The following is a 17,544-nucleotide window of genomic DNA, read 5'->3' as shown; positions in this document are numbered from 1 at the left end:
AAAAAAATATATATATATATATATATATATTAATGCAGTTTCTTGTAATTGAGTTTTTACTCCAAGATGAGGGAAAAAGAATAGGAGTATTGATGTTTTGTAAGTAGTAACAAATTTGACAACCAAATAAGGAACTAAGATTGACTTAGGAGAATCCCTTGATTAGATTAAAATCAAGGATAATTATTGTTCCTTAATTTTAGTCAATCAAGGATATTAACATGTGCTAAATGTAAAATCATGATACGCTAACGCTTCCATTTCTCTCTTAACCCAAATATTTCATATTTTACAACTCAACTGAGCTCTTCTAAAAAGTTCCAGAATTTGCTTCTTTATATCAAAAAAATAAAAAGAACGAAACAGATAATGTACACAGTGCACTCTTTTAATTTACACACTTTATAAGCAGGCATATAACTTTACCTTCTTCGTTTTAATTGATTTTACAAAAAAATAATTACATGTGATTGCTCACATCCAAATCAGGAATTCTCTATAGAGGCCCACTCCTCTTTCTTTTTCTCCTCTCCAGATTTAGACCAGGCTATCCAGCACAAATAGGAGCTTCTGTTGTGGCCAAAAAGGACTAAAGAACGGTGGAAACTAAAATCAAAGAAGCATCGTGATAACTAGTGAGAAGATCATGAGTAGCGTAAACATCAAGTCTTCTGTGCAATGACCTGCAATGTATGAATGGAAGATTTCAGCAAAGAATTTACTTAAATAGACAAATAATTGCTAAAGTTAACATTATAAAACTAAGTTCAGCTGTATTCTAGAGCTACTAAAATAGAAAATCTTGCAACTAAACCATGTAAGAAAATTGCTTCATGCTTGCATGGAACACACCCGGCTAACCAACTCAAGAGATCTTCTACTACATGCATCATGCATCATGAAATAATCATTCAAGGGGAAGTAAACACTCAAGTTACCAACAAGGGAAGCAAAAATGAATCACAAATAAATACCAGCCAAATTTTGGTTTTAATAACAAAAATACTAAGTGAGTGTTTGGATAGCATTTTGCGTCCACGTTTTGCACGTTTGGCTGAAAACTACTTGGGTCCCACATTAATGTTCATGAACCCCACAAAAAGATAAAAAACACAGAAGAATTATTTTGTACTATTCACGTTACTATTCAGTTGAAGCTACAGTACTTTCAGCCCAAAAAATCAGCTAGCTTATAAATTATTTTGCTACGGTCCTTTCAGCAATACGTTTTCAGTTTTCAGCAAAATAAGCGGTATCTAAACAAACCCTAATTACATTTGTAATGGCATTTTTCATGAGCATCTAGGGGAAGTGAGTCTAAACAGAAGTGTTGTTAGAGTTGAATAAGCTTCTAAAGAATATTGTGAATTCCAATTAGTTCCTCTACGAATTTCTTTGGTATTGTACCGGATGAAATTATTAGCATGAGTTTACTTCAGAACAAACTATCTAGCAGATAATATTTATAATGCATGTGATACCAGTTGATATGCTAAACTGATAAGAGTTCAGCCAGGAGTTACGAGCCTGAGATATTACATTTTTGTTTTACCAGTATAGTAACTTCCACAGAGACAATCCCAATTTAGTGTGGATTTCGGGTTAGTTGAGTTGAATCAAGTATCATATCATGTAACCAACAGAAGAACTCTAAAAGAAAAAGGGAACAAAAAATTGTATTAGTGCAGCAACATAGTTCTAAGTCCCTTACCACTTTGTGAAGAGGTTGCCGTGGGGAGTGCTGGAAGTTTGGTTGCTGCAAGTCCATTGAGCAAAGGAAAAAATCAATAAGAGGGGAGAAAAGACCACCAAAAAAAAAAAAAAAAAAAGGGCGGATTTTGGGGGTGGGGGTTTAAAGAGGAAGAAGCAGAACTTTGTACAGAAAAAATAAATTCAATTGACAAAAGAAAAGTGAAAATTCTGGCCCTACTTTTATTGCAGGAAGAAGCAGGTACATAAGATTTAGAGGGCCAAGGAGCAGCTATGTTATCATTAAGATCACAAATGAAGCTGATCCCCGAAGTTTTATCATATGTTGCATCTGAAGGTGAGCTTGGTAAAAGGCAGCCAGACTCTAAAGAAAAGACAGATGAAACAAGTTACTTTTCTGAAGTCTCACTGTAGAATGGAGTTTCCAAGTGTAAATGTAAGATTTAGATTACTAACATGTACATTTTGCAGTGTAATGCATGTATAATTATTAATAATAATTCATAAATGTATTATTTTTTAATAAAATAAATTTTAGGACCAAGTGTACACCACAACTTGCATAGCATCTAACTCCATTCAAGTTTCATCATGATTTAAACACATCTCCCTAGAGGGAGGCAGGACATGCACTTTCATGGTCATATTTATTAACTTAACCAAATAAGAGCAGAGGCTTAATGTAGCAAGGATGGGATACTTTTCAAACTCTGATCTCAAAGACACTATTTTTTATGTAGACTATTACAAAACCAATCTTCTAAGGTGATGAAATTGACTAAAAGACTTGCATCCTAGAAGATCAGTAGGCACAAGGAGCAAAGGGAACAGCCAACAAGTTAAATAAAGCCTCTCCTATATATATATATATATATATATATATTAAATCACCAATTAGAAGACTAGAGGTGCACAAGTGTTAACTACAAGGAACATTAAAACTGAAACCTCCAAGATTACGAAGTTTAAAAAGCTACATAGCAGTATTTTCAAAATAAAAGCATTACCTTGTGATCCAACTGGTGTATTGCATTTGTTAATTTCACCATCACGAACAAATGAATCACAAAGAAGAACATATATCAATATCATTTCTTCCTACAAGGTTGAAATAGGAATGCATTCGCTCATTCGGGGGGCATATAATAAAACTGACCTTGAAGAGAGAAATCTTTGAGGTTTATATGACAAAGATTATAAACATCGTAGGAGATTTTGGCTTTCTGTAACCTCATGCCAAGTGATGCAGCATAATTCAAGGCTTGCAAGTTGGTGAGGAAACTCTGCTGTTGCAATTGGGACACATAACTCTCCATGGATTTGCAGCAGGAAGGCTGGTTACTTATAACACTTCCACATTCTTTCACAACATCTGTCATGTTGGGAAAAACCAGTGGACAGACTGAACCAGATAGTAAAACAAACTTGAAGATCAGAAAGTCATACGTAGAACAGATTGGTCCAAATCATATTGAAAAAGCATCTCATATGGTTTTTGTCATATTCTAAATTTCCAAGATGTACGAGTTCTTTATTTTCTTTTTATTTATTATTTTCAGTTTTCATGCTAACCTTTATTTACATTGCAATTTGAAAGTCCTCTAAGAACACTATTTGCTGAAGAAGGATCAAGTCTACTGGCCAGAAATCGGAGGACAAGATTTGTGCAATCATCAATCCTTCTTGAGAGATCAGGTGAGATAGAGGCCCCATCCGTATTTGACATACCATTTAACGCAATTTTTCTAGCAGCATCTAGTATAGCAATTTGGCAAACTTCGTTACAACACTCATTAACAGGATCAATCCTTCCACAAGCAGCCAAAAGTCCAGAGGAGTCCACAATCCTCTCAAATTCATCAACATCAGTGACGGGGCAAGAGGCTTTTGTGAGGTTCTCTAGGTGAAACGAACATATATTTTGGAGATTATCATTTGCTCCTTGACTCACGAGGATCTTCCCAACGTTTGAGAGGCAATGCTTAGAATGAGTCCTGTTCAAAGCAAGGATCCCAGAGTATTTACTGGACTGTCCTATAATAATCACTAGTGTGGCATCAAATTGAGGACAACATACTACATTAGCCAAATATGGTGCAAAAGAAGCCCAGCAGTCGGTTACTGTTATGCTTATCACACTTTCAGCAGCTGAAAAATTTAATGTACAGAGTCCTGAAAGATAACCAGTAGAAACCAGTTAAACATTTGGATGGAAGAGATCTGAAAGGATTTTCATCATGATCTTCACTCCAAAAGTATCCAATGAAAAAAAATGAACTGGTTCAACTTTTACATAGAATAAGAAGTACCACCTAGTTATCAAAAATGGGCCCTTGAATTTTTTAGTCCATTTGTGGCTTCCACCTTTCCTAGTTGAGTATTACCATTTATGTTTTTACTAGGGTAATATGCTTTTTGTTCCTGAAATTTGGTGTAATTTCAATTTTGGTCCCTCAAATCTTAAGAAATAATTTAGTCCCTCCATCTATTTTTCTGTTTATTTGACTAAATGGATGTTGAAACACCCAATATTTTTCGAACCAATTTGATCAAACCACAGGTTTATCATTTAAGGGACCAAAATTGAACTGATCCCATATTTTAGGGACCAAAATCAAATTAACACCATATTTAATGGAACAATGTCGAACTGACCTCAAATTTTGAGGAAAAATCCGTACCTTCTAAATTTAGAGGACCAAAATGGAACTTACCAAAAATTTCAGTGACCATAGTTAAAATTTACCCTTTTTACTATTTGGTCAAATTCAGAAAATCAAAGTGTTTTTCTCTCTGAGCGCCTCATATCCGATAATGTGTTGGTCGCCTTTGAGCTAATGCACTATCTTGATCATAAATAGAAGGGGAAGGATTACAACATGGCGGTTAAACTTGACATGAGTAAGGCCTATGATAGGGTCGAATGGGGTTTCATTGAAAAAATTATGGAGCACATGGGTTTTCATGAAAGATGGATCAACCTTATCATGCATTGCATTACAACTATGACTTATTCTGTTTTAGTTAATGGAGTGGCTTATGGCAACATTATTCCAACTAGGGGGTTACGGCAAGGTGACCTCCTGTCGCCTTATCTCTTTCTGTTATGTGCAGATGGATTCTCAGCATTGATCAATGAGGCGGCCAGGAATAAAATGCTCAATGGTGTGTCTATTTGCAGAGGATGTCCTATGATTACGCATCTATTCTTTGCAGATGACAGCCTCCTTTTTTGCAAAGCAAGTAGACAAGCGGGCCAAAAACTTTTGGAGATTCTTGAGCTTTATGAGGCAGCCTCTGGACAGAAAATAAATGTGGACAAATCCTCAGTGTTTTTCAGCCAAAACACCCCGAATGACATCAAGGGTGAAGTTTTGGAGATATTGGGACCAATGCAAGATTCGAAACATGGAAAATACCTTGGCCTACCCTCAATCATTGGGAAGTCAAAAAAAGATGTTTTTGCCGAAGTAAAAGAAAGAGTAGCAAAAAAACTAACGGAGTGGAAAGAGAAACTTTTGTCCATTGGAGGAAGAGAGGTCCTTATAAAGGTGGCAGCCCAAGCCATCCCAACTTATACCATGAGTTGTTTCCAGCTTCCCAAAGGGCTATGTGAGGAGTTTGAAGGAATGATGAGGAAGTTTTGGTGGGGTCAGAGGCAGCAGGAAAATAGAATAGTTTGGGTTAGCTGGAAAAGCATGTGCAAATCAAAATTAAAAGGAGGCATGGGGTTCTGAAATCTCCAAGCTTTCAACTTGGCCATGCTTGCTAAGCAAGGTTGGAGATTGCTATCCAACCCCCACTCTTTGGTTGCTCGCATCTATAAAGCCAAGTATTACTCTCATGGCGACGTCTTAAATTCAAAATTGGGCAGTAATCCGTCTTATGCTTGGCGAAGCATCTTTAATAGCTTGGATGTCATAAGAAGAGGGACTCGGTGGAGGGTTGGTAATGGAAGACGAATCCACATTTGGGAGGATAAATGGTTACCTAATCCCTCCACTTACAAAGTAATCTCCCCAGCTCGTCCTTTTAATGATTTTCCGATGGTTCCGGCCTTAATAGATATTGAAACAAGAAGTTGGAAGGCTGACTTGGTAAGGTCTCTGTTTCTCCCTTTTGAAGCTAATACTATCATTAACATGCCTTTGAGTCACAATTTGCCTGAAGATAAGATCATTTGGGTTGGCAATAAAAGGGGAGATTTTACTGTTAAGGGCGCTTATTACATTGCTCTCAAAGTAATTAAGACCAATGAGGAAGGGGAATGCTCTAGGGGAGATGCAAGAGCACCATTGTGGAAAGGAATGTGGCACCTAAAGATCCCGTCAAAAATCAGGATCTTTGCTTGGCGTGCGTGCATGAATGCTTTGCCAACTAGGATGAACTTACATCGAAGAGGAATAAATATAGATGTGTTGTGTCCAATGTGTGAACAGGAGGCTGAATCTATTGCACACTCTCTGCTGCTATGCAATCCAGCTAGGCAAGTTTGGAATAAATGGGAGGGCTGCCCAGTGAATTTGGATGATAATTGCATAGATTTCTCTGAAGCCGCGATGAGAATCCTCAATGTTGGAGCTGCCCGAGACTTGGAGCTCTTTGTTGTTGTTGCTTGGTCCATCTGGTATAACAGGAACCAAAAGTGTTTTGAAGACAAGTTCCACTCACCCAACCAGGTTTGGTACCACGCAAAGAGGCTGATCTCTGAACATAAAGAAGCTGCTGCCTTACTCAATGGGAGACATGCCCCTGAAGGATCAAGATGGATGGCCCCCCCACCGGATTTCCATAAAATTAACGTGGATGATGCATCGTCGGATGATGGCAGAAGGTCAAGCATAGGGGTGGTAATCAGGAATTGTAAGGGAGAAGCTGTGGCAGCCCTTAGCAAAGTGCTCCCTGGACAGTACACGAGTCTTGAAACTGAGTTTATAGCATTACAAGAGGGAGTTTTGCTGGCCACAGAATTAAAGCTACCCCATGTCATCATTGAATCTGATTCTCTCATTGCTATCCAAAGCCTACAAGCTCTTAATATTGAAGGTGGTGTAGGACATCTATGCCAAGGTATATTAAACCTTATGGACTCCTTCAGAAGCTGGAATTTTAAGCACTTGAAAAGGGACTACAACAAGGTTGCACATGATCTTGCTCAATATGCTAGACAAAATGGTATTAGTCAGGTTTGGAAAGGAGTCTCACCTCCTATGGTGCAGCACCTCATCACTCTAGAATGTATTGCAGCATCTCATATGTAACTAGAGCTGAGCCTTATCTGTATTACTTCCTTGTTGTACTCCAATTTCGGTTATGAATGATTTCAGCTTTTCATCAAAAAAAAAAAAGAACTATAACAAAACATCATCATTATTGAAGGCTATGGTTCATATTCAAAGATCCATCATCCATTCATTGTTTCAAATTAATATTTGGGGAACATTTTGAAACCCCCTCATTTTCTTACTTATTTAGTATTTTTCTTTCTAAAAATTTTTTCTTTAAAAAAAAAAAAAAAAAAAATCCTCTCTAAACAACTTAGGTATTGGATTTGGGTTAAATTGTTATTTTTCCTACCATTTATGAAACACTTAGGAAAAGAATATAGTTGAATGAAATTAAATTTGGTAAGAGCCTTGGAGTTATTAAAACAAACTTTGGGGTACTTGTTTTGTTTTAATAAATAGCATCAATAGTTGAATAAAGCTTAAATTAGGGTCACTGAGCAATTTCTAAAAACATTGGTGGACCTCTAGCGTTTCTCATTGAGAGAGAGAGAGAGACTGAGAGAGAATTAATTCCTAGTTTAGCTAGGGTTTTGGGATTGATACAATGAAGAAACCTTAGTCTCTCTTAAGCATAAAGAGGGCTGTTGAAGGCTGCCAAGAAGGGACTTAGAGTCTTAGAAGTTGAGAAACTTAGCGAAGAAGAAAACCTAATCCAAAATTGTGAAGCTAAGCCTTAAAATCTAGGGTTTTGAGATTTTCACCAGGATTTCATTTCTATTCAAGAGGTACAAATATAATCACTATTAAATTTTTTTCAAAAGAAAAAATTAGGAACAGGAGGCTGCAAAAATTGTGCATAAGAGTTTCAAGAAAACCAAAAAGGATTAGAATCCTTATTCATAATAGGATTTGATTAGGTTCCGTTTTGTATTGAATCAATATTATTGATTTTTTTGCACGATTTTTGGAAACTTACAGACTTTATTCCTAATTTGATTAGAGCTCAAGATGCTCAATTTTAATGGGGAATAAGGTGTTGTTACATTAATGAGTTGATCAATTTACACTTAGGTCCTCTATAAGATTTCTTGATTGATTGATCCACCAGAAATCAGGCATGCTATAGGAGTATTAGTTTATGATCACCTGATTCCTCAAAAGTACCATCCAATTACTCATACACATGCAAACACACACACAGCATGCCAAAGTGTCTATAGTCCTTTAATCAAATTGATAAGCATCATTTATAGTGCTCTGAGCAGCAAATGATACTCTACATCTACACTACACATGTATGTGCCTTGCAGGCTAAGAAAACTAAAAACTATAAATAAAGGGTTTTGCGTATCAAACCAAAAGGCAAAAACATCCCTACTCTAGTCCCTTCCCACCCATAGAGACAACAAGGAGAAAATGTCTCTGCTGTTGAATACCATGTTGACCCGTCGTTGTGTTCCACCAATTGCTTTCAGAGCAATTTGTGGGCATGAGGGTGTTGCTGCCTCCTAGGCTTCCTGCTCCTACTCAGTACCCTCACCCACACAGTGTCTCTGCCTGCTGGTCACTCCCATTCTGCACTCTTGGAACCCAAAACTGTGGAACCCACGAGTTAATCATGTACTTAAACTTGTATTATATGGATTTGTCACTCCCATTCTGCACTCTTGGAACCCAAAACTGTGGAACCCACGAGTTAATCATGTACTTAAACTTGTATTATATGGATTTGGGGTGTGATGTGTTTGCTACAGTATAATGGTGATTATGCAGTAAAGATGAGTCAATATTTTTGCCAAGCAAATAAGAAACTTGAATAGAATAACTATTCCTAATCATTTATTTGGTTAAAACACTGTAATATATCCTTGAATCTATATTCCAAAATTTATCTCATTTGACCTTCTCCACACATTTTCATTGTAGAAGTTAACTTGATTTAGTGGTTGATCTTGTCAATGATGAAGACTACACCACCATGTAATCTCCAACATCCATTCTCTTATAATAGCTCTAGAATCCCCCTATACTCTCGGTCCACAAACCATACATGTCCATACTTACACTAGTGTTTTGCTGCATAAAACTTGCTACTTAATTATGACAAACAACTATTGATTACGGTTCTAGTTTAAACACGCGTGGAGGACAGAACTACTTCATATGACACAATAGTTTGTGGCAATAGCCTTTAAAGATGAAATCACAGAGAATAAAGCTTCCAATTAAATTATAAGGCTTTGCAGTTGCCATAAAGGGAAGGTAAGGCAAACCTGATAATATCGGCACAGTGTTATTTGTGAATGGTGTCAACGGTGATGGAGCTAAAAGAGGAATAAAGGGTTGAGTGTCCCCACTTGGAGAGATATCAGGAGCCAATGCAGTGGACTTTATTTCCATAAGAACAGAATCTTTTGTACCAGTAAGGGGGGCACAATAGGACTCACACAGGCCTGCATGGAGGTACATGTACTACTCAGCAAGTGACTCACATACACAGAGAGGGAAAGGCATAGAGAGAATAGAGCACGGTGGCATAAAGTACAGAGATTATAATTTCTGCACATATGCTTCAAACTCCATATCTACGTGTGCATCTGTGAGAAGGCATTTAATGTATTAATATGGAAGAGGAGAATGCATAATTAAATTTCAATTATTCACATGATGTGACATATTTGTCAAATAGTATATTTTAAACATATAATAGTTTGACATGCACTCTCTTGTTTTGTTTATCAGACAAAAAAATATCTGATCTTTGGGTCAAGATATTAAAGCCATCATAATGAGCCCAATTTTGAAATGGAGCATGAAATCTCAAAGATGCTCATGATCCATTTGCACAAACTGTTATGTGGTTCAGCCTTCTGGTAGTATATAGGCCTTTGACAATAGGAGCAGGAAAGAATCTATAGATATCAATATGTTAAGTCATCTTCTCTTTCTTGATTTCCTCTATTTCTGCTTAGGGACCCAAACAGTAGAAACCTACAAATCTTTTCTTTCAGGCCACTTAGTAGTACAACAACAAGAGCTCTGAACTCTGAAGAATAAACGCCGCTGCCAACTTTAGCAGCTTAAATCTTATTCATGAATGCCAACAACTTGTTCAAAATAAAAAGTCTTTGCTGTCAGACTATAATGGTAGACAGCTCATTGGTGCTGCACAAGGTGTTTTGCTTCAGAACCACTAAATCTTCTTCTCTACATTTTTCATTATATCGATATGATACAATTTGAAACCTATAGCATTTATTCCATAATAATTTTTTTGTACAATCAAACCAAGATATTAATAGGTTTCTTTCCCTTTTGGGGACGGGCTCCTCTCCCGTTTGTCATTCTCCAGTTCTCTCCCGTTTTAATATGGATGGATGCCACGTGGAAACAAAACAATCCAAAGGCCAAAAAATAAACCATGAAATTCTTTCTCTTCTTTCTCCATTCTTCAGTTACTTTCACCTGTTCTCTCTCTCTCTCTTTCTCCTCTTTTTCCTCTTTCTCTAACGGACCAAACCTGGGCATCTTAAGCATCAAAACAAAAGGGACAGAGGATGTGAGTTCTGTGCAACCCAAAGGGAAAAAAAAAATAAAAAAAGCCACGAAACAAATCCAATTTTTTATTTGATAATTTTTCATGTAAAGTTGAGTTGAGTTGGCACCAAGATCAGAGCTTGCTGGCTGGAGAAAATCGGTGCTTGAGGAGACCAAAAAGGAGTTAAAGATCTCTATTCTCTCAGGGGAAGCCAAGAAAATACTGTTGTGTAAGGTGGGTGTGAGATTACCATCCTTACCCTTATACCCAACCTTCTATTGGGAGGAACCCAATCTGACCACTCTTGCCAAGAATGATAAAATCCCAAGCACAGCATTCACATCCTCTATTCTTTTTGTTTTGATGCCTCTGATAGTCTGATGCTCAAGTTTGGTCCGTTTGAAAAGAGAGATAAAAGAGAGAAAAGAGGTGAAGTGATTGAGAGAGAGGCGAAACAAGAGAGAATTATGTGGCTTATTTTTTGGCCTTTGGATTGTTTTGTTTCCACGTGGCATTCATCCATATTAAAACATGAGAGAACTGGAGAATGACAAACGGGAGAGGAGCCCGTCCCTTATTTTTTTTGGACTCGTTCAAATTATTCTTAATATATTTATCAATAAAATTTACAACTTAGAGAGCCTGTGGCACCCTTGGGCCCTAGTGTGGCTCTATCCCTTGTATTAATCCAACAACATAACACAATTGAATGATGTAACATTATAAAAAATTAAAAAAATTTACATAATGTATAACTTTTTTTTTTTTTTTTTTTTTGATAATCTACAATAACATTAAACCAAACAAGGAGAACAAAAAGGTAATCTACCTTACAAATATATTCGATATCGATAATAGGAGGTAGATTACCATTATTAAAATAAAATGGTAAAATTTAGGTACAATATCTTAGGTATTGTTCTTTAGGCTTTCCATTTAAAATTGAGTCATGTGACTACTAAACTAAAAAATACATTTCTATCACGTAAGGAAAAATTCACATGGTAAAATCTTAAGAAGAGAACCTAAGTACTATACTAAGTCTTGTCCAAAATATAAAAAGACTGAAACGAGATTCGAGCAAATTTGGTGGTTTCATGCGCTGCTGCATTGCCCAATCTTCGAACCCAACTAAACTTAGCAGAACTAAAACTAAGAGAAAGACAACGGATGTTTCTGATATAAGCGTAGATCGACCAATCAGGAATGGTGTCCTCCAAGGATAAACAATCAAAACAAGCTTTAGCTTCAGCTTCTCTATCATTCTTTTATTATTATTATTATTATTATTATTTTATCCAAAAACTTTAACAAACACTCCAAAAATACTGGTAGAAAGAAGAAAATTAACTACAAGCCTTTCCTTAAAAAAAAAAAAAATTTTAAAAATCCAAAATTTAACGAACACTACAAAAATACAGTAAAAGAAGAAAACTCACACCAATTATCCAGGTGTCTTCTTTTAATTAGAACCTCATCAGGTTCTACAATGAAATAAATTTTGTTCAATCCATTCCAATCCTTATCCAAGAGTTATGAGCCTGACTTAAATGGGACCGTTTCATATATATTTGCGACAATCAAACGGGTTAGCTAATTATAACTTGAGAGACTGACAACTGGAGTGGGTGTACAAATAATAAAGTGGAGCAGCTAGCTTTTATGCTGAGAGCACAGGAAGAACTTATAAGCTGTTAACTTGAACTTATTAGAAATTTTTGTTATAGAAGGTCAACTAATTGTTGCAAAGTGGTTCATTGAGGTTTGGCTAGAGTACTGTCTGCACAAAATTGTTTTTGTTAGGAGCCTGCATAAAGTGTTAATTGCATGCAATTAAATCCATCTTAATTAAGGTAGCTTAAAAGGGTCAGGAAGCGAGAGAGATAAGGCCAAAGCCTTGAGAATACGAGGAATAATAATAATAATATATGATGTTAAAATGAAGGCGGTGATTATGAAAAGCTGACACATACCCAGCTCAAGATTAGACGTGTGGTGCGTGTTCAGATTAAAGGGTGTCCCATTTTCACCTAGATTCTTCTTTTAATTCAAAGTCTCTCTCTCTCTCTCTCTCTCTGTTAAAGAGAGTAGAGATTATCCACTAATCTACAAATTTCTTCGTTGAGATTGATTTGATATGGTTGAGATTGTGTTTTAAGAGCCTTATTAACATTGTGGGACCCATATCCGATTGTCCATTATATATAGGTCCCCTCCTTGGGCACTTTACGTTTGTTTGCTGTACTTGATTGACAGCCTATATATGATTAATTTTAGGATATAGGCGTCAAATAACTATTCGTTACTTTTGTTGGTGGGCAACTTGAAACTTTTTTTTGTTGCCTTTACAATTATTGTAGTGAGAATACAATTACAATCAAATATTTCACATTTTATAGCCGGAGCCTTTTTACTGTATCAATATATCATCCATAGGTATATGCTCCTAAAAATTATTGTTATGGTGACTCAGTGAGTCATTATTTAAATAAATAAATGAAAAATACCTCTAGGAGTCCACCTCACATAAATAAGTTTATAAAATGTGATAATCCAGTCGAAAGTTTATAATAATTCATTAAAATAATTTACGCTCCTTTATTAGGAAATTATTATAAATAAATAAAAATGTAACAGTTCAAAATATATAGATGGTCTACATAATTGGGGTTTTCTACAAGAGTGGATGGTGAAATTAGTAGGATTCTTCAATTGAAAGATCCCTTTCAGTAGCAAAACGGTTTACTACTCACTAGTTATTGACTTGGTAGGGAAAAATCAAAGAAATAATCATTGCACTTTGTGGCTTATAACTCCACCGCTTCAGATAATGGCTTATAACTCCACCGCTTCAGATAATGACGTGGCTCTGATCTATTGTAACTCTCTTTTTCTTTTCTTTTTCTCTCTAGAGAAATTATTAAATCCATTAGGAAGAGTGCTGAAATAGTTCTCCCAATCAAAAAAAGATACCACTTATGTAAATGTGTGAGTTAACTTACTAATCATACAAGAAATAAAAAATAAAAAATCATCAGATGATGTCACATTTGTATTAATAATAATATTTTATTAGTTGGAAAAACCACTTCAATAATCCTCCGATGGACCTCTCTCTCTCTCTCTCTCTCTCTCTCTCTCTCTCTCTCTCTCTCTCCATATTTATGGTGTGAAGGTGTCTCTATAATGTAAACACATCCATTGCATTGGTGTCACATAGTCAAACATGAAAAGCAAATTTTTAGTTGGGATATTTGGTAGTTGTCTCCCATTGATATTAAGTGCTAAAAGAAAGAAGTAAGGAATGGTCACATGGGGTCGCTCCTAGTCCACATGCAATTAGGCTCCAATATTGCTCCCTTACGAAAAAAAAAAAAAAAAAAAAGTTCTCCATCCTTAAAAAATAAAATGGAAAAAAATCAAACCCCATGTGAAAGAAAGATGCCCCAACAACAAACCGTGTTCACACACGTAAGCAAGCACCTTCTTCAATAGATTCAACGACCCCTGATATCGTGGAACCCTACGCAAATAACTTCAAAGCAGCTTCCCTAAATTTGAAGGACATGTCACATGCACTGAACCCACCACCACCAGCTTTTTTTTTGCCATTATGTTTATCTTTATGTGTTGGCTTCCCTATGTTATATATTTATATATTTGCTTTGACCTGTTTTTGTTTTCGTAAAATCAATGATAGTTTTTTAATCAGTGAAAAAAAACTATTTATCATGTATGCGTTGCAAATTGGTTGGCAAAGAAACACGGTCAGTCACCGTCATTTTTGGGGTGACCCTTAGACTAAACTTGCGTCGAGATGAAGGTACTTGGTATTTGTTTACAGAGCCCATATAGATGAATTGGACCGGGGAAAATTAAAACATTTTCATAGTTTAAGGTGGTCTATAAATTTTTGTATTAGATGAATTTGATGTGACACTGTTTGCTTCATGTAACTTTGAATGTTGAAAGTCTTCAAGTTGCTACCTTTCATCTAAAGTACCTAATAGAGACGTTGAGATGTTTTTTAACATGATGATGTTCACAATTGAGTCATGAGACAGTTGAATGTGCAGATGAAAGGTACTAGATTATGATTGATTAATCCAAATATTATATGATACACACTTCGATTTTACTCTATATACTTAGTCATAATCATTGATCTGTTATTATAAATATATATTAAATAAAAAATTAGTGGTAAAAATTAGATTAGGTAAGTATAATACATAAAAATAAATAAAAATAAAAAACGTGTATCATAAAATTCTCCAAGTGTGTATGCTAGAATTCTCCTAAGGTCGAATCCTAAAATAGGAAGTGCTTGGAATTATTTCCACGCAGCCAACCCAATGTTCACTAATACTTTCAAGGCTTATAGAAATCCCAGTAAGTAAAATGTTACTATAATCACGTCCAAGTTAAGAAACCATCATTGGTCATTCCCTCCTACCAATTTTCTTTCATTATAAACCAATAGTTAATTGTCTTAAGTCTTAACTATATTCATCAAATGTTAGTTGTTTAACCCTGATACCTGCCTCAACAAAGTTTTGAAACCAATATCATAGTGGAAACTGTATAATCAAATTTTATAAATAAATAAAAGGTTACTTAGTGGTGTCAGAGTCACGCAATAAGCGCTCCAAATTTTGAGCAGTGATTAAGGGGCCTTAAACATTACATGTTCATTGATTGTCATTATGCATTGAGCCTGACATGCTTTGTAATGTTCATAAAGAATCTATTACAATGAATTGCATAATTTTATCGGCTAGCGCAGCTGCCTTATGCATAAAGTACGTATGGGTAGTGGACTAGTAATTAAGAAACTATAATCACAAGCAGACGACCGTGTTAATATTTATTCACATAACAACATAGAAAACCAAGACAAAGGGGCATCAAGAAGCTTAATATATAGGTTGTGTTGGTCACAAGCAAGAGAATCTCCCTTCTACTCTCAAATAACTCTGCACAATAACTCAACTCCTATCAAAAAAAAAAAAAAAACTCTGCGCAATAACCGCTAGTCCATGTGCTTTCTCCACCCTTCTCTTTCTTTAAATACACAAGGACATATTTGCTTTGCCCTCTCTCTCTCTCTCTGTCTCTCTCTCTTTGTTTCTTTCATCTGTATCATGGGAAATTGCTTAAGTAATAAGAGCTTAGCACAAGAAGAAGAGGTGCCAAAGGAAGCAGAAGTGGTTGAACAAACAAAGCCGTCTACAGCATCCAAGTTAGAGCCAGTGAAGCTTGTTGATGGGGGTCACAAGAAGAAGAAGAAGGTGGTAAGGTTCAAGCTCGAAGAAGATGATACTAATGTCGGTACAAGCAGTGAAGGTGATTCTAGAAGTGGGGTTGTGAGGATTAGAGTGGTGGTGACCCAGAAAGAGTTGAAACAAATTTTGGATTGTAAGGAAGGCTTAAAGTATTCTTCTGTGGAGCAATTGGTAAATGCATTGAACTTGAGAGGAAGGAAGATTTCTGAAGTTAGAACAAGTGATGAAGATGAAGGCATAAATAGCAATTGGAGGCCAGCTTTGGAGAGCATTCCAGAGGACCATTGACGAGCAAGATTAGTGTTTGTTAATTGCTAACAATTAGTACTCTCTCTCCCTCTCTCTCAATCCCCCTTTCTCTCACCTAGTGAGCTGTAAACAATCTTCATTGTATGTATCATTGTACTAGTTTGGAGTCAGTACCATATCAATGTAATTGTATGGAGTTAGTACTAATTGGAATTTTGCGGATCATTAAATGTTCCGTGTTCTATCCTAGCAAATGGCATGATTAGATAATCTCAGACATTATATATATTACAATTGTGCTGTGTGATTTGTTCGGATTAAAATCTTATCTACATCTACTTGTTTATGTTTACCCTTTTCGTCTCAGAAACTTGTTATCAAGCAACTACTTTAGTCTAATTTACAGGAATAGCAACATCTTGGATTTAATGTCCAGTTTTTACCAATTACCAGACCTTTTACCGACTAGATTCCAGATTCGGACAAATAAATATGCATGGTGTGATTACTGATTAGTAATAGCTTAGTGCCATCTGAATTGAAGTCAGCTGGCACGATTTGATGTCTTATATGGTGTTTCAATGGAGGACAATTTTCTCAAAAAAAAAAATGGAGGACAATTGATTCAGATTTGAACACAGTAAAATAGATTTCCTTTTAAAAAGCAATCTAGTGGTATTTTAAGGGGAAAAAGAAAAGTTCAATAAGAGAGATTTCTAAATCATTGCTTTGGTGGCATATTTGACAAAGGATGTACATGTTCAACAACTTTACATTGTTTTATGACTACTCCACCATGCATTTCATTTTCTCCTCATAATTTTTGTACTTAAAAAGTATCAGGATGATAAGAGATTAATACATTTTTTTTAATCTATAGAAGCCTTAAATTTCACTTTTTTTTACTTTAAAATTATACACAAAACATAAATTTTATGGATCATTTAGTAAACAAGTCCAATTGACACAAAAGAAATGTATGTTAAAAATAACAAAAACATATAATACAACAACAGGATTTTCAAAATATTATGAAGTTATTAAATAGTGTAATGTTAACAAAGAGTTTTACATTTTGAATATTTGCATGTCACATAAAATTCTTATGAGGCAGCAAGTTCCACACCAAATGCCTAATTACCAAGAGTTTTGTTTTGTATGTTTAAATACCTAATGAAAAACAAAAACAAAAAAAAAAAAGATTAAAATTGGAACGTAAACATTTTATTGTAAGAAAATTACAATCCGACAAAGTTACTGAATAGTTAAAACTATGCACATCTTAGGTAAAGCGCATATACAATAATAGATACCAAATATTATATAGTATGGAAAAATCGTTTTACTTTCGCTATTGCACATTTCGTACACTTTATAATCATGTTTTTATAAACACAATTTCAGTAGGTGTGTATACAGTGTGCAATCACTAATATGTAATAACCATTACTTTATATAATGTTACAGTAAATATATGTTTATTCATCTTTTTCTTTTAGTGTGTTTTTTTTTTTTTTTTTTTTTTTTTCTTTTT

The 17,544-nt window shown here is 35.3% G+C and overlaps 2 protein-coding genes across 3 annotated transcripts; one reads left to right on the top strand and one right to left on the bottom strand.

Annotated features, from left to right (window-relative positions):
* Positions 1–348: 348 nt before the first annotated feature.
* Positions 349–9,805, bottom strand: LOC115994092 (uncharacterized GPI-anchored protein At1g61900-like). 2 transcript variants are annotated; one of them, XM_031118119.1, is made up of 7 exons: positions 9,212–9,805; positions 3,283–3,882; positions 2,867–3,112; positions 2,718–2,729; positions 1,931–2,074; positions 1,712–1,756; positions 349–683 (listed from the first exon to the last, which is right to left on the bottom strand). In XM_031118119.1, exons 1-7 carry the CDS (start codon positions 9,405–9,407, stop codon positions 613–615), a joined length of 1,314 nt encoding a protein of 437 aa, XP_030973979.1. In that variant the 5' UTR covers positions 9,408–9,805; the 3' UTR covers positions 349–612. The 2 variants fall into 2 exon arrangements, with proteins under 2 accessions (XP_030973979.1, XP_030973980.1); XM_031118120.1 differs by having other exon boundaries at positions 2,867–3,082.
* A 5,815-nt stretch (positions 9,806–15,620) lies between these two features.
* LOC115949831 lies at positions 15,621–16,049 on the top strand. Its single transcript, XM_031067105.1, has one exon. It carries the CDS (start codon positions 15,621–15,623, stop codon positions 16,047–16,049), a length of 429 nt encoding a protein of 142 aa, XP_030922965.1.
* The last annotated feature ends 1,495 nt before the right edge of the window (positions 16,050–17,544 follow it).

The sequence above is a fragment of the Quercus lobata genome, chromosome 6 (genome assembly GCF_001633185.2).
Source record: "Quercus lobata isolate SW786 chromosome 6, ValleyOak3.0 Primary Assembly, whole genome shotgun sequence".
Taxonomy (NCBI): domain Eukaryota; kingdom Viridiplantae; phylum Streptophyta; class Magnoliopsida; order Fagales; family Fagaceae; genus Quercus; species Quercus lobata.
Note: the sequence above shows the minus strand (reverse complement) of the source record. Positions and strands in the feature narration are given on the sequence as shown.